Consider the following 17,965-nt stretch of genomic DNA (forward strand, 5'->3'; position numbering starts at 1 on the left):
ATGGCTCATAGTTTTCCTTTTTTAAAAAAAATCATCTCATTAACCCCATGTCATGAGGCAATGCCAAAAGCACTGAATTTAAACAGAAGAGATCCAAGTTTGACTTTATGATTTACAAGCTGCCTGGCAGCCATGGGCAGGTCATTGTAACCTGGCCTCGGTTTCACCATCTGTAAAATGAAAATAATTATATTTGTATTCTTTTGCTCACATTGAAAGGAAACTGTTTTATAGATTACAAATTGCTAGCTTTGGGCATTTATATTATGTGGTAAAGTTACAAAATGCTTTATATATGTTCTCATCTCACCCTCACAACAACCCTTTGAGTTGCATGTTATTATTATGCCCATTTTATAGATGAGGAAATTAAGGCTGAGAAAAGTTAAATTAAATCACAACCTAGCCTCCTACTACCTTCTTAGTCATATATCCTTGTATCTCTCCCACCATTTACTCTTTGATTCAGTGACCATCTTGTATACTGTTTGTACATATTTATTTATTTATTATCCCCCCATTTAGATTGTGAACTCATGGAGGGCAAGGACCATCTTTTTTTTTTTTAACTCTTACCTTCTGTCTTAGAATCGATACTAAGTATTTGTTTCAAGACAGAACAGCAGTAAGGACTGGGCAATTGGGGTTAAGTGATTTATCAAGGGTCACATAGCTAGGAAGTGTCTGAGGTCAGATTTGAACCCAAGACCTACCATTTTCAGGCTTTCTATCTACCAAGCCACCTAGCTGCCCCAAAACTGTCTTTTGATCCCTCTTTATATCCCCAGGATTTAGTACATTGCTTGGAAAATAGTAGTGACTTAAAATGCTTACAGACATGGCCAGGACTCCATAGCCTTTAAGTGTCTTGAGACAGAGATTTGAACTTGGTCCTCCTGACCCAAATTCCAATACTATACTGTATCACCAGCAGCCATTGTATGTTGTTGTTGTTGTCATTCATGTCTGGCTCTCTTGTGGACCATAATTATCCATGGGGTTTTCTTAGCAAAGATAAAAGTGGTTTGCCATTTCCTTTTCCAACATATTAAGAGGTGAAGTGACTTGCTCAGGGTCATACAGCTAGTGAGTGTCTGAGGCTGGATTTGAACTCAGGTCTTCCTGACTCTGGGCCATTCCAAGCCCAGCACTCTTTCCACTGACCCATTTAGTTATCTGGGCAACTGCAACTATAGAGATGTGAGCTATTTTTATTATCTCTTAGATACAGGGTAAGGTCAGAGGATTTAATACTGAAAGGTCCCAGCCCTTCTGGAGAAAGTTATAGCACTGCTGACTGTGTTTGCTACAAATTTAGGTTTTTGAGCCTCAGCTGAGCCCTTCCTGCTGCAGAGAAATTCTTCTATCCTTCCCCAAATGTGTCTTTATCACGTGTTTCCCAAGAGTCACTCCAGGCGTTCTCTTCTGTTTTCTACAACTTTGCTTTCTGAGCAAAGGGAATCTCTCTTCTCCCCTTTTCTACCTCTCAGGACCCTTCTATGCTGTCCTCCATCCTCTAAGGAAGAGATGGTTCTTCTTCTTGCCCAGGTCAGCCTCTCTACTTGTTTGCTTGATTCTGTCCCATCCCATGTCCTCCGGGAGCCTCCCCCTGCCCCAATTTAATACCTTTCTATCCACTTTCATTTTTCCTTATCTACTGACTCCTTCCATGATGCCTGCAAACATGCACAGGTTTCCTCTGTCTGTCCAAAATTCCCTTTTGGACCTGCCATCACCTTGAGCTTCCATTTCCTCATCCCTCACTCACTTCTCCGTGCCTCAGCATCTGGCTTTAGATCTTATTCCTTGACCAAAACTCTATGGTTAACCAATGCCTGATTAACTGCTAGTTTTTAATGAGTTCTCCTTGTGTCACAAACCTCTCTTCAGACCTTGATGCTGTTAGCCACCTTTCTCCTCCCTTAACTTATACTTAACTGGTTCTCTTCCTAGCCATTTGACCATTCCTTCTCAGCTTCCTCTCCTGGGTATTCCCCATCTACTACTTATTACAGGTGTATTTTTGAAAAAAAAATCACTTCTTAGCAGGGGCAACTTAAATGGTCCAGTAGATTGAGAGCCAGGCCTGGAGATAGGAGGTTCAAATATGAACCTGGGTTCAAATATGGCCCCAGACACATCCTAGACCCTGGGTAAGTCATTTAATTTCCATTGCATAGCTCTTACCACTCTTTTTGTCTTAGAACCAATACACAGTATTAATTCTAAAACAAAAGGTAAGGATTTTTTAATCACTTCTTAGCTTCCTCTCCTGGATAATCACCTATCTACCACTTAAGTGTGATTTGGACAAATCACTTCCCCTTCTTGGGCCTCAGTTTCCCCATATGTAAAAATATATTTGGATTCCATGATCTCTAAAGTGCCTTCAAACCCTAAAGTTATGATCATGGCTATAAGGGACCTTAGAGACTATCTGATGGTCCTACTCCCTCATTTTACAGATAAAGAAAATGAGGCATGTGCAGCTCACACAGAAATTTTGAACCCCCCCTTCAGAGTCAGCGTTCCTCCCTCCATAGCAGATATTGGGCAAAAAGGCCAATGTCAGGAAAACGTGAGCTGTGGAGCAAAGAGAAAATTCACCTGGGGGAGGAGATAGGGAGTAAAGACAATGGGAAGGGAGCAAGAAGGCAGTGTTCAGTATCTGTGATTGTTTGGACCTCTCTGCTGGCACCTGTGTATGCCAGTGTGTGTCAACACTATCACTGACACTGTTTGCCCTGAGGGTTTGGCTTTCACTTTGGAATCAAATTTATACAGTATAACTGAACCTGGCACTATGAGATAAGCTGAATTTGTACCATCTAAGTGCTTCAAAGGAATGACACCATAGTAAGAGGGTTGGGGTGGATGGGGGAAGAAGATTGCTTTGGAATCCAAGTCAAATTGGGCAGGGGCAGGTCAAGAACCAGACAAAAAGAAGACAGGGTGGCAGGAGCAAGACTTAAGAGGGAATTTGGAGGGGTTAAAGTCATGGAAAAGAGGAAGCTGGCTGGAGAGATTAATGGCATTAGATCTTGGGGTGGGGTGGGGGGCTGGCTATTTCAAAGATTCTTGGCTTTTTATCTTGGCTTTTTTTTTAACTCTTTCCTTCTGTCTTAGAGTTGATAGAGGGTACCATCTCCAAGACAGGAGAGAGAGGTAACAGTTGGGAGAGGAGGAATGTCTCAGTGTGGAATTGACAGGATTCAGTAACTGATTAGAGATGGCAGGAGAAGAGTAAGGAAGGTTCTGTGCTGCTTTGGAACTTCTCCATCATACCTTCCTTCCCCAGGAAACTCATCAGGGGGAAATGTCATTATCGAGTTAGCCTTAGTACTCACATCTCTCACCAATGTCCTCTGCCCTTTAGTTTAGACTCTCTTCCTAGAGCCATGAGCTGGTGGGAAATGAGGAGAAATCTGCATTGGGTCCCCTCCTTAAATGGGGACCCTAAAGCTCATGGCTCTAGGAAGATTGTTCTTGGACTCCTTTGGATTTCTCCATTACATCCATGCTTGTTAATTTCTCCCCTCTGAGTCCCCTCTCCTTGTAGCTCCCTTTTGTATATCATTTTCCCCTGTAAGCTCCTTGAGGGCAGTGACTTTCTTTTTATTTTGTATTTGTATTCCCAGGAGTTAACCACTTTGCCTGGCACATAGTAGATCTTTAATGTTTATTGAATGAAGAGTTTTTTAAAATCACTCAAAGGTTTCAGACACAGGAAATTTGCTGAATCTTGGTGGCAATCTATCAAAAGGCATTTCTTTAAGCACCTCACTATGTGCCAGGCACTACATTAGCTGCAAAAGAGAAAGATATGACATGTTCTAAGATGGGCATATACAGTAAATGTATAAAGGTACAAAGGGATTAAGAAGAGAAGTGGAACAATCGCAATTAAGGAAATCCAGAAAGGTCTTTTAAAAGAAATGGTACCTTGAAGGGAGAGGGCATCAAGAAATAAGATGGAATGTTAGGTAAAGGCAAAAATCAATAATAATAACTAACATAAATCTTTACTATGTGCCAGGCACTGGCTGAGTGCTTTACGATTATTATCTCATTTCATCCTCACAACAGCCATGGGAAGTAGATGCTATTAATATCTCCATTTTACAAATGAGGAAACTGAGACACACAGAGGTTATGTGACTTGACCAGGGAAACACAGAACCAGCAAGTGTCTGAGGTTGGATTTGAAACTCAGTCCTTCACTCTGCCACCTAGACTGGACAGTGTAACATGTATGAACAGCCTAGAAAGAATCTGGAAGCCAGATTGTGAAGGATCTTAAATGCCAAACAAAGAGTTTCTATTTTATCTAAAGGTAATCAGGAATTGCTAAATTTCTCAAGTAGAGCTATTCAGATATGTTCAGACGTGTGCTTTGAGAATTACTGTGGCACAGGTAGAAATGTCAGACTTAGGAGCAAATTTAGGGGGAAATATAGTGAGCTACGCTTTGGATGTGATGTTTGGAGGTTACTTATAAGAAATCCAGATGAAGATGTCCTGTAGGAAACAATTCTTATAACACAGGAAATTATGCTCTTACAGATGTTCTATGGGAAATAAGGATCTGGATTTCTGAAGGGAAATTAGGGATCTAGATTTGAGGGACATTTGCAGTGAGATGGTAATTGAAGATGTGGGAATGAAAGGATAAGAAGAGACTGAAGGACAGCCCTTTAGGCAACACCCACACTAAAGGGAAGTCATGGGATGGGATGGGAAGATTGGGAAAAAGGAGGAAAGAAAGAAGGAACAGCTAAGATGCCATTGGTGTCTCATGGAGGGGCACCAGAGGATCATTCAAACCCTTCACTAAAGGAATAGGAGATAATTGGTGATTAGCACCTATTTCTTTTGTGTGTGTGAAAGTAGAAGGGGAGTAAATAGTTATAGTGAAGGAAAAGAAATTGGTTAGATTTCAGCAAAAATCATTAGAGCCAGGACCTTAGATGCTGTTATTTAAACGATGATCAAACATAAATGATTTCTCCAGGGTACCAGGGCTAGTTAGTGGCAGAATGGCAGAACCAAATGCCCAAACTCCTCCCTACTTTTCTACTATACCACAATATAAAGAACAGAGGTCCTTAACCTGGGCTCTGTGAGCTTGTTTTTTTTTAATAATTAGAGAATTGTATTTCAATATATTTGATTTACTTTGAAATCCTATATATTTTAATTTCTGCATTTAAAAATAGTATTTTGAAAGGGTTTATCAGTCCGCCCCAGGGGGAACATGACAGTTTAAAAAAGGCTAAGAACTTGTTCTTGTCTAGCGCTTTTTCTAAAGGGTTCTCTAAAAGTCCTGAGAATGCTTGGAGGGGCATTGTGCTAAGAGGTAGGAGAATGGATTAGCAGACTTTTACACTTTTATCAGCTCCTTTCAGAATGTGTTCTCACCTGCAATACTGCTCTTCCCCACCAGGTGCCACCCTCTCACCAGCGTAGAAAAGTTGACTTCGGTCAAAATCTCCATTCTCTACTAAACAAGGCGGAACGCTCCCGACAATACCTGTTAGGAGTCGAAAGGAAGGACAGAGCATCTGGGGGGTAAGATTGGCCATAGCACACTAACAAAATGGCTCCCGCTAACCCGCTTTAGGGCACCATCTCCTCCCAGGTCAGAGCTGGGAAATGAAGGAGAGAACATCCGTTAGAAAGAAAGTCACCACAATTAAGAAGGCAATCAATCGCTGAGTGAGCAGAGCAATGGAGGGTGGGTGCACGCTGAGGTAACTTCCAGGCCTTTCAGATCTTTGGCGAGTTTGGGAGAAAAAGCTTTCTGAGAAAGCCTGCCAGGCAAGCTCCTTGGCCCAGCATTCAGTCCACCCCTAGACTGGTGTAAAGGGTCCCTAGAGAGGCATAAGGACTCTCCTGAGGCAGCTCGGATTGGGGCAGCCGGCCCCAGATTTGGCAGAGGGATGAAGGGAAGCTGAGAGCTGGGGCACAGGGACATCCCAGGAGGAGCAAGAGCTAATCACGATGCAAGTGAATGATTATGCCTTTCTTAAATTTCTTCCCTTGCTTTACCTATAGGCAACCAGGCAGCCCTACCAGGCACTCCCTCAGTGTAGATGATATCAGTGTCCCCAGCCTAGTCCGGACAGTAGGTCGGGTAGTACAGGTATTTCCTGATGGCACCAGCCAGTTGGAGCTACAGCGTCTCCCGAATGGTACCTTTGGCTTCTGTGTGTCTACAGGGAATGGCCGACCTGATTCAGGTAATTCTTTCTCTGTACACAGAAACTCCAGAGAAGTCTCTGGGAGCTGGCACACCATTGGATCACAGGTACAGACCTGTTAATCCTGGAGGCTGGTGAATCTCTTGAGTTCAGGAATCCTGCTTCAGTGCTCGGAAATGACTGGTTAATTGTACTTAACTCGGGAGAGAGAGGAAAAGGGAAAGTAAGAGAGAGAGAGACAGAGACAGAGACAGAGACAGAGACAGAGACAGAGAAAGACAGAGAGAGATTGAGAGGAGGGAGGGGGAAAGAAGGAGAGAGATTGAGAGGAGAGAGAAAGGAGAGAGTGAGAAAGGAGAGAAATTGAGATAGGAGAAAAAGGAGAAAGTGAGAGAAAGAGAGTGAGAGAAGAGAGAGGGGGAAACGCTCAGAGAGAAAGAAGAGAGAGATTGAGAGAGTAAGAGAGGAGGGAGAGAGACAGAGATTGAGAAGAGAGAGATTAAGAGTAGAAAGAGATTGAGAGGAGAGAGATTGAGAGCAGAAAGAGAGAGAGGAGAGAAAGAAGAAAGGGAGAGAGAGAAAGAAGAGAGAATGAGAGAGGAGAGAGAAACAGGGATAGAGATTGAGAGAAGAATGAGAGAGATTGAGAGAGGAGAGAGACTCAGGGAGAGAGAAAAGAGATTGAGAGAATAAGAGAGTGAGAGAGGAGAGAGACACAGAGACAGTGACAGAGACACAGAGGTAGAGAAAGAGATTAAAAGGAGAGAGATTGAGAGGAGAGGAGGGAGGAGAGAGAATGGAGAGAGAGGGAGAAGAAAGAAAGAGGGAGAAAGGAGAAAGTGAGAGAAAAGAGTGAGAGGAGAGAGAAAGAAGAGAGATTAAGAGAGGAGAAAGAAACTCAGAGATTGAGAAAGAGGAGAGAGAAAGGAGAGATTGAGAATGAGAGAGGAAAGAGACAGAGATTGAGAGAGATTAAGAGGATAAAGAGAAAGATTGAAAGGAGAGAGAGAGAAAGGAGAGATAGTGAGAGAGGAGAAAGATTAAGAGAGGAGAGAAAGAAGAAAGAGAGAGGGACAGAGGAAAAAGATTGAGAGAGGAGAAAGGAGAGATTGAGAGAGAATGAGAAATTGAGAGAGGAGGGAGGGAGAGAAAAATTAGAAGAGAAATTGAGAGAGGAGTGAGGGAAAGAAAAAAGAGAAATTGAGAGAGGAGAGAGGGAGAGAAAAAGAAGAGAAATTGAGAAGAGACAAAGAGAAAGACAGAGATTGAGAGGAGAGAGAAAGGAGAGAGTGAGAAAGGAGAGAGATTGAGACAGGAGAAAAAGGGGAAAGTGAGAGGAGAGAGAGAAGAGAGGGGGGAAACTCAGAGAGAAAGAAGAGAGAGTAAGAGAGGAGGGAGAAAGAGAGAGAAAAGAGAGGGAGAGGAGAGAGAGAAACAGACAGAGAGATGGAGAAAGAGAGAGAGACAGAGACAGAGACAGAGAGGTTCATTCAGGGCAGTACCAGTTCAGAACCTTTTATTCAATTGGCCAAGTTTTTCACCTTTGCTGGCTCTCACTTTGGAGGATTATTTAGGGTTTGTTAGAGAATAGAAGTTGTTTTTGTTTGAAAAGTTTAGCTGATCCACCTCTAAAGAAAGAACTATTGGAGTTGGATGCAGATCAAAGGATACTATCATTCTTGTTAGTTTATTTATGGTTTTATTTTGGGGTTTTGGTTTTATATGGGTATTCTCCTACAGCAATGACAATATGGAAATATGTTTTGCACGATGATACATGTTATAACCCAGATCAAATTGTTTATCATCTCTAAGTGGAAGGAGGAAAGGAGGGAAGGGGCCAATTTGGACCTTATAAATTTGGAGAATGTGTGTTGAAAATTGTGATGACATATAATTGGTCAAATAAAATATCTTTGAATAAAAATTTAAAAATTATTGTTAGAAAAAAGAAAAAGAAAATTTGAGCTGGTTTAATGCCAGCTGGGGACAAGTTGAAACAGTAAGAGAGAAGGAGGCCAGTATCAAAGCTGGAGGTAGGATCTAATCCCAAGGTAATGATCAAGCTAACAATTTACTATTACTTGCCTTCAGGTGTTGATAGTATCTTGAAATCAGATTCTTAAAATCCTTCCTTTGGGAATGTAGCCAGAGTTTGAATGTTTGTGCTCTGAGGCTCTCACTAATGTGAAGCTTTAAGATGTCTGCCAGAAGGTGGTCTGAATACTTTCCTTCTCCTGTTTATTGCCAGTGCCTAGACGTGTGTGTAGATTCTTCTTTGTACTCCTGAGTCCTCCCACCTTTAAGATACTTTAATGTTTCATTCATAGGCTGTCCTGGACTTGGGTCCTGCAAGGTGGCTCTGGTCTTGGCCTTGTCTGAATTGGGCAAGGGAGGAATGATCAGTCATTTTGGGGTAGTCTTGACTCCTGTTAGTATTCAATTGTGTCCCAAAAATGCTTGGGAACGCCAAGGAGAATCGGGGAATGGTCCTTTGTGGGTGGAATGTTTTATCAAAAAATTCTGTTTCAGAAATGACCTTGCTACAAGTGGACCTTGAAAGATGGGTAACAAGGGGGCAGCTATAGGTGGCTCAATGAATTGAGTCCAGGTCCAGAGACATGAAGTTTTGGATTCAAATCTGGTCTCAGATACTTCCTAGCTCTGTGACTCTGGGCAAGTCATTTAACCCTCATTGCCTAGCCCTTACTGCTCTTCTTTTTTGGAACCAATACATAGTATTAATTCTAACATGGAAGGTAAGGGTTAAAAAGAAAAACATGGGTTAAAGCAAGAGGCCTCAACAAGTGTCATGGAGGGCATTGCCTGATGTACCTCCCTTTCACTTCACCATTTCCTCCTTGATTAGCATTTTTGTTCACAAATCAACTCAGGCTATATTCAGCAAAATGAGAGTGTTAGAGTCAGTATCATAGGATGGGACATCCAACTTATTTCCCTGATCTAAGCCTGCTCTTGGGGTAGAGGCCATTTTAATCAATCAACAAGCAACTATTAAGTGCTTACTGTGTACCAGAAAGTACCAGGCACTATTTTACACTTGAGAGGGGAGAAGATTCAAAGCTCCAAATAAAAAGAATCTTTGTCCCCAAGGAGCTTACATTCTAATGTAACATAGACAACACATACATAAATCAGGAATATAATCCACAGGGTAGGCTAAGGGGAGCCCTAAAGGGGGGGAAGTCAGAGGCTGGGGGAAGGGGAGAGAAAAAGCCCTGGAAAGATTTCCTGGAGGAAATGGAGCTTCATCCAAGTCTTAAAGGAAAGCTTTGGATTCAAAGAGACAGAAGTTAGGAGAGAATGAATATTCCAGGCATCAGGGACAGCCAGTACAAGGACCCAGAGTCTTCATGGCAGGAGATAGTTTGGTGTATGAGGAATAGATGTGTGTGCCAGATGGCTGGACCATTTATTATATGGAGAGGGGAATTATATGTTAAGAGACTGCTAGGGCTACTGTCCCCAGCTTCTTGAGCTCTGGTGTCTGTGTCTGTGTCTATGTCTGTGTCTGTGTGAGAGAGAGAGAGAGAGCCAGAGACAGAAGGAGGCAGAGAGTGTCACACAGGTAAACCTGGAAGTTCTTATCTTAAAATAAACCTCCATCTTCTAGGAAAACAGGAGTGAGATAGAAACATTTACCTCCCAATGGATTGTCCATGTTGGGAAGGAGAACCACTGAAGAAACTCTTAGTACTTCTCTGGGTCATAGCAGCATGGGCATATCAGACAACAGGACTCCTAATCCCACATCCCCATGGGGGTGCCTGGATCCCAGATTCTCTGTGGGGTCTGAGTCCTATTCATGTACCTATCTGTTGCTATATCCCCAACACTGAAAAGAGGCAATACTTAAAGGTCCCAAAGGCTAATAGTGATGTCTGTACTTCACCACTTGTTTTAAATCTAATGTCTACAAATGGCAGAGGAACAGGTGGGGCTGTGTCATGGTCCTGGCCAGCGTTTCTCCAGCCTCCAAAATTCCTGTGTCTTGCATCACATCCTTAGGTCGGCCAGTCCAGAATATGCTAACATTGGGGCCAACAAGACAGGGTCCTAGTACTGGCAGTCCTTGCAGAAACACTATATCCCTACAGATGTTGGCACCAATTGGCTGGGAAAGAGAGATGAAGTTTCCCCTCTTGTTAGTGCCCAGATCTGTTGTGAGAAGAGGACAAGAACAACTGACATGGAGGGAAAGGATACCAGGGAAGTCAGGAGAAGGGGAATCAAATCAATCCATCACCAAGCATTTTATGACAAGTCTATTATGTGCCAGGCACTGTGGATATAAGGATAGTCTCTATCCTCAAGGAACTACATTTAATTGGAAAAGAAAAGTTGTACATATAGAGCAAGGTTTTCTAGTTTTAATTTTATGTTCAGTTCCAATTTCTCTCCCTCCTCCATCCCTTTATTCTCCCACTGAGAAAGCAATAAATACAAACCCCATTACAAATATGTGTAGTCATGTAAAACCATTCCTGCATTAGCCATATTCCAGAAAAGAAAAAAATCAGATAAAGAAAGAAAAAGAAGAAAATATTCTTTAACCTGCACTGTCAGTAAGTTATCTAGAGGTGGAAAACATGCTTGTCCTTTGGTCTTTGTGTAGATCAGAGTTATTAAGTCTTTCATAATTGATTATGTTACAATATTGCTATTACTACATAAATTGTTCCCTTGGTTCTGCTCTCTTCACTTTGTATCAGTTCGTACAAGTCTTTCAAGTTTTTCCAAAAACAATCCCCTTAATAATTTCTTTTTGGGGCCCCTACCTTCTGTCTTAGAATTGATACTAAGCATCAGTACCAAAGCTAGCACTGTTATTTCAAATATATCAAAAGATAAACTCAAATTTAATAGCCTTTGGGGTATAGTTCCAAATGATAGCAAGGGTTCTTAACATTTTTTGTGACATGAATCCCTTTGGTAGTCTAATGAAGCCTATGGTAACCAGGTGTCTCCGTGGATAGAACACTGGACCTGAAGTGAGGAAGACCTGAATTCAAATCTAGCCTTAGATACTTTTACTAGCTGTGTAACCCTTGGTAAGTTACTCAAACTCTAACTCAGTTTTCTCAACTGCAAAGTGGGGATGCTAATAGTACCTATCTCACAGGTGTTGTGTGGATAAAATGAGTTAATATTTATAAAGTGCTTATTAGTAGTACAATGCCCGTCCCAGAGTAGATGCTTAATAAATGCTTGTTCCCTTCTCCCCCAAGCACCTTTTCTCAGAATAATGTTTTTAAATGTATAGAGGAAAATGTATAATATTATAAAGGAAATCAGTTATATTAAAATACCATTATAAAAGGATGAATGAAATGCAGTCACAGAACCCAGTTTAAGAACCCCTGACAAATAAATATAAACCAAATATATGCAAGATGATTTGGAAGGGAGAAGGGCATTTGCAGTTGAAAGAATGAAGAATGGCCTCATGTAGACAATATTATTGAACTGACTAGAAATAAACTCAAGATTCTGGGATTCAGAGGTGAAGTCCTTCCAGGAAGGAAGGATAGCCAGTATGAGGTCATAGGGACGGGAAATAGAATGTTGTATATGAGGAATAATAGAAAGACTAGTATGAGGGGATTATTGGAATATAAAGGGCTTTGGTTCAAACTATATGGAAATTAAGCCCTAAAAACTATGTGTAATCAGGCTTTCTAGTTTTGTTTAATCATTTCACATTTTTGTCCAACTCTCCATACCTCCATTTGGAGTTTTCTTGGTAAAGATAGTGGAGGGGTTGTCCATTTCCTTTTCCATATCATGAGGAAACTGAGGCAAACAGGGTTAAGTGATTTGCTCTGGGATACCCAGGCAGGAAGTGTCCAAGGCCACATTTGAACTCAGAAAGATCAGTCTTCGTGACACTAGACTTGGCCCTCTATCCACCAAACCACTTAGTTGCCCCTTAGAGCCAAGTTGTAAAGGATTTTAAATACCAAATAGAGGAATAGATATTTTATGTAATAATAAGCAGGGAGGGACAAGATCAGGCCTACAATTTAGAGAAATCAATTTGATAGTTGGGTGGAGGACAGATTGGAGACAGGAGAGACTTGGGGAAAAGAGGCCAAAAAGGAGGCAATGTAGGAGGCAGGCAATACAGGTCAGAACTGGGACAGTGTCAGTGTCTGCAGTGGAAAAATGGCTGTCTCCCTTGTGGTATGAAGGAACTCAGGCAGGTCTGAATTCTTTTCAAATTTCCAAACTCCAGTATAACATAGCTTCTATCCACTTCTGATTGAGTACAAATGCATGATACCAGCATCTTCCCGATGAGCAGCTAGATGATAAAGTTGACTAAGGTCAACTTCAACAGAGGGACTTGCTGCTCAGGTATGGATGGGTTGGACTAGATGATTCTTAAAGACTCTTCCAAATCTGTGACTTTAACAGTTTTTATTTGGATTAGACATGAAGATGCCTCTTTATCCAAGGTCATTTCCATTAGATAAAAAGTACTTAGCATAGTAAACTTTTGTTATGATTATTATTTTTTTTTATAAATGGCTTTTCTCTTCTATCCTGCCCCCAGCTTCCCTCCTCTCAAAAAGGTCTGGTACACATTTGGTCTTGTTCTCCTGGGTCTTTTCATAACCTACCACCCACACATTCCAAAACTCAACAGGCATTTCTCTTGTTTAGACAAAGCCTGCCCCAGGGCCCTCATTAAGCTCTATAACTTACCTCAGCAATATTCTATAGGGATACGGGAACCCAGAGTGGGGGGTGGGGGGTGAGGGGGAAACAGCTATGTGACCCAGGTATTGAGAGCCAGACTTAGAAACAGTGGGTCCTGGATTCGAATGTAGCTTCCATTTTTATCTGTGTGACCTTGGGCAAGTCACTCAACTTCCCATTACTTGTTCTTATCACTCTTCTGTCTTGGTACTTAATATTGATTCTAAGATGGAAGGTAAGAGCTTTAAAAACAACAAGATAAATAAGGATGAGAGGAAAGGGTTCAGCAAAGTAGCCACAAAGGAGAGAAATCAGGGAACAGTTCTCCTCCAACAACTAATGAAGATCCAACTATTAATGAACACTCTTTGGTTCCAGCCAGTCAACCAGTTTCAGTTCCACCCCACTGGACTGTGGTCCAGCCCATATCCCTCCATCTTGTCTACAATAATACCATTACCAACAGTGACAAATGTTTTGTTCAATTTTAGGTTATCACTGTAAGTACAGAATTCTTCTGATCAACTAGTGTAATAACCATTTTAAAAAAAAGGAAATTATGCAATTTACTGAAAACTTTTCACTGTCCATAACCTTAATAACACACTCCAGAAAACTGAAGGTATGTCCATCAACTAAAGAATGATTGAACAAGTTGTGGTATGTGATTATAATGGAACACTAACACTAATAACTAATGACCAACAGGACAATTTCAGAAAAACTTGGGAAGACTTGTATGAACTAATGCAAAGTGAAATGAGCAGAACTAGGAAAACACTGTATACAGTACCAGAAATACTGTATGATGATCAAGTGAAAGACTAAACTATTATCAGCAATGCAAGGATCCAAGACAACCCCAATGGACTCATGATGAAAAATGCTATCCACAGCCATAGAAGGAACTGCCAGAGTGTGAATATAGATTGAATCATACTATTTCCTTCATGAGTTTTTTCTTCCATGTTTAATATGTCTTCTTTCACAATGTGAGGAATATAGAAATTTAGATTACATGATAACACTGGAATAACCTGTATCAGATTATTTATCACCTGGGGAGAGGGGACAGGAGGAAAGGAGGGAAAGAATTTGGACTGCAAAAGATCAGAAAATAATTGTTTTAAAATTTTTGTTTCTACATATAATTGAAAAAAAAATTAGGCTCCTTTCTCTTACCAACACATACTTCAGAGTTTTGCCAGAAATTGAAGCTAATCAAAGGTTAGCAGACACTACTCTCTTCCTCTTCTTTCCTCCTTCCTTCCTTCCTTTTCTCTTTCTTTCTTTCTTTCTTTCTTTCTTTCTTTCTTTCTTTCTTTCTTTCTTTCTTTCTTTCTTTCTTTCTTTCTTTCTTTCTTTCTTTCTTTCTTTCTTTCTTTCTTTCTTTCTTTCTTTCTTTCTTTTAAATTGGGATATTGTAGGTCCTTCTTTTAGACCTGTGGTACCTTTTCCATTCTCCACAGTCTTTCATTGATCACCAACAGTATCTCAGCAATCACATCTGCCAGTTCTTTCAATACCCCAGGGGAATGCATAGTTCATCTGTGCCATAAGTCACAGAAGGCAGCTGGGCACCCTTCTACCATCACCCTATTTATCTTGGGTACATGTTCCCCATTAGTCATTTTTATATTCTCCCTTTTCCAGTTCAAAGATCTTTCTTCCTTAGAGAAAACAGAAGAAAAATAGCATTTGAGGAGCTTTACCATCACTCCATCATTCTAACTTTGAGCAGCAGTACTGGCTCCTCTTTTCTACAATATAAAACTACAGCGCTTTTGTTGTCCTAAGTTTCTCTTACAAGACATAGCTACAAGCCTGAGCATTAGAAATCCAGGCACCACTCTTAGAGGAATGCACCATGCTTTTCCATTCTCTCTTATCTACCCTTCTTTCCAATATCTGTACATGAATTCATAAAATCTAAATTGTCTCCGATATTCATATTGTTCTTTCTTTTCCTGCCTTCTCAAGAATTTTATTCTGGAAAATTTCCCATCCCTTCTCAACTGAGTCCTGCTATAGAATTTTAGTCCATGAGATCCTCCTTAGTCTTTCTTTGAACTCTGCAATCTGGTCTACCAAAATCCAACTTTCCTCTCCAGTATCACAAATTCTAAAATGAAAGTCACTTCTCTCCCTGCCACCCCCACTCCCAACCCCATCCCACCATAGTTTTTATTATTTCCAGCCCAGCCCAGTTACTATTTCCTCTTCATTAGTAACAGTTGAGGCCAGAAGAACAGTTTCTCTGGGCTCATCTTTCACATGGTGAAATGATCACTAGGACAAACCCAGAACTTATTAGCTTCCCTCCCTGGGGAAGAGAATGAGCTCCATCAAATGTTTGGATAATTGAAGTTTGTTATCACTACTCCATCAGGTGTCTAAACTGGATCTGAGATCTGTTTTCTAAACTCCTCATCAATTTCCTTTCTTTTCTGGTTGGCTGCAGTATTTACTCCAATGACAATATCATTTCTACACACACACACACACACACACACACACACACACCCTGCTCTTCTTTGCTAAAAGTATCTCCATCATCGTTTCCTCCCCTTTCCTGGATTTCTTCCTTAGTCTAGCTTCCTTAGCAGTAATGCTGTTTTGTCTTCCTTTTGCCTGTCTGGTTCCTTTTGAATAAAGTGTTGGCTTTCTAGAGCCATACTGAGATAACGAAGTAACAGAGTAGAGAGAGGCTAGGACCTGGAGTAAGGACCTGAACTTGGATCCTGTCTAATCGTGATCTTGGGCAAGTCACTAACACCCCTCTCAGCCTCAGTGTCCTCATTTGTAAAATGGGGATAATAAAAGCACCTATCTTGAAGGATTTGTTGTGAGGATCAAATGAGTTTTTGGAAAGCACTTTTGCAAACCTTAAAGTGCTTTTTCAGACCTATAAACGCTGGCTCTTATTAATAGTATTTTAGATGTTGGGAATGTAGGCTCAGGGTCAGGACCAAACTGTGGTTCACTTTGGTTAGAATTTCAGCTTAATTATAGGAGGGTATAGTCTGAGTGTGGGGAGATGGTGGAGGGCTTTTAACATGTCTGTAAGGGAGTGTGGGTTTAGGTGGTGAGGCTGGGAGGTTGGTCTTTACTGAACCTTCAGTGAATATTCTTGGTCCCAAAGTAGGCAGCTATGTACCTAGAAGTTTAGGACATTATTTTTTTTGCCATTGTTTGTCATTCCTAGACTTTAGAGCAGCACCTGGCATATAGAAGATATTTAATAAATGCTTGTGGACTTGATTTGCTAATCCCAGGCAAGATTGTGATGCAAGCAAAAGAGCACTAACTTTAGAACCAGTGGCCCTAGATTCAAATTCTGATGGCTATTTTCACTCCTTGTGTGACTTTGGGAAAATTCACTTACTTTGGGGAAGCTAGGTGGCTCAGTGGATAGAGAGCCAGGTGGGAGATCCTGGATTCAAACTTGACCTTGGATACTCATTAGCTCTGTGGCTTTGGACAAATCACTAAATCCCAGTTGCCTAACACTTATTTCTTCTTCTACCTTGGAACTGATAGTTAGTATTGATTCTAAGATAGAAGGTAAGGGTTTAAATAAAAGGAAAGAAAGAAAATTCACTTATCTCTGGACCTCAGTTTCCCCTAAAATGAAGGAATTGGGAATCAATGACCTTAAAGGGCCCTTCTACCTTGATCTGTGCCTAGTTCCTGCCTCAATACACTATCTCAGTATGCACCCAACCACCATCTAATGCCCACATTGCTATTCCCCTACTCTTTATTATAAAAAATGGATTTTTGTAAAGTATCATTTCTTTAAATGACTGATAACCAATTACAGTATTACCCCCTCTCAAGGGTATTTGCATTTCAAAAGGGAAGCCTTAAGCTAACAAAATAGAGGAGAAGAGCCTGCTGAAGTCTGGGGACCTGGGTCCTAGTCCTACTAGCTCTGTGATCTTGGGCAAGTTCTTTCTTCCATCTGAGCCTTAGAAGATGAAGGAAAGGGACCAGGTGACTTTTAAGGCCCCTTCCAGCTCCAGTATTCTATGATTCAAGGATTGCAGGTAGAGGTTATTGAGCCCTTAGTAGCCCTCTGAACTCGTACCCATGTAGCTGACCACCTTTTCAATCGATAGAAGTCCAGTCCTATTGATGGAGTGTGGAGAATGAGGGAGAGGGGGACTGAAGACAGCATGACCTCAAAAAAACAACAAACCAGTGCCTTCTGTCAGAAAATGCTCCATGAACGTGTACTGATTTTTATTCCAAGATTGTGCTAAGTTCTCCTGTTTTTCTTCCCAGGATTCTATGTTCAGGAAATTCCACATGCCAACATGGCCAAGCTGTATGCGGGGCTGCTGGGAGAAGGGGATGAGATCCTGGAGGTGAACGGAGCTAAGGTCACAGGGTTGGGCTTGTCCCTTGTCAACGAGTTTCTGGCCCACTCAGAGAATCTGTCCATTCGTGTACTGAAGCAGAGAAGTCCCCAGCGGTAACCCAGGCTGCTGGACTGCCTGTCTCCATTACAGATGTCCTGAAGCTCCCAAGGACTCACTGAGAAGGAGGAAAAAAGCCCCTCTCTTGGCCTGGCTCTGATGTGTAGCTGCCTTTTGGGGCTCCATAAAACATGAAAGGGGTATGTGGGGGTGGGGGTGAAGCTAACACCACAGACTGCTGGAGGTGTTCTGGGTCAGACACTGCCATTCAGGGAGGGAGGGGGTTTCTTTTGTAAAGAATTAATTTATGCTGTGTGGCCCTGGGCAAGCCTTTTAACCCCCAGTCTAGCCCTTACCGCTCTTCTGCCTTAGAACTAATCCATAGTATTGATTCCAAGATGGAAGGTAAGGATTCGTTTAAAAAATCGACTTACGGAAATTGAGGAAAAGACCACATGGGTCTCATTCCCCTGGCACAGACTCTCAGGGGATATCTGAAGCAAGGGGGCTTTGTCCTAGTTGGAAGGGGTGTGTAGTGGGGCTTTGGCCCCTTTAATAGGTGACCAGGGAAGTCAGCAGCCGGAAGGAGCCTGGATTCCCCTTCTTCACCTGGAAAATATG

At 41.6% G+C, this 17,965-nt stretch overlaps 1 protein-coding gene across 9 annotated transcripts in view; it reads left to right on the forward strand.

Annotated features, from left to right (window-relative positions):
* The window catches only part of KIAA1614 (KIAA1614 ortholog), a 62,819-nt gene extending 45,320 nt beyond the window's left edge, over nt 1–17,499 (forward strand). For 7 of the 9 annotated variants that reach the window (XM_056815609.1, XM_056815608.1, XM_056815613.1 and 4 more), the window contains 3 exons: nt 5,444–5,568; nt 6,055–6,239; nt 17,211–17,499. In XM_056815609.1, coding sequence (XP_056671587.1) covers nt 5,444–5,568; nt 6,055–6,239; nt 17,211–17,404 — 504 coding nt within the window. In that variant the 3' untranslated portion in view covers nt 17,405–17,499. Of the gene's footprint in view, nt 1–5,443; nt 5,569–6,054; nt 6,240–11,181; nt 15,251–17,210 lie in introns of those variants that run through there. The other 2 variants (XM_056815611.1, XM_056815614.1) reach the window with 2 other exon arrangements.
* Nucleotides 17,500–17,965: the final 466 nt, after the last annotated feature.

This window comes from Monodelphis domestica, chromosome 2 (assembly GCF_027887165.1).
Source record: "Monodelphis domestica isolate mMonDom1 chromosome 2, mMonDom1.pri, whole genome shotgun sequence".
In the NCBI taxonomy this organism is placed as follows: Eukaryota; Metazoa; Chordata; class Mammalia; order Didelphimorphia; family Didelphidae; genus Monodelphis; species Monodelphis domestica.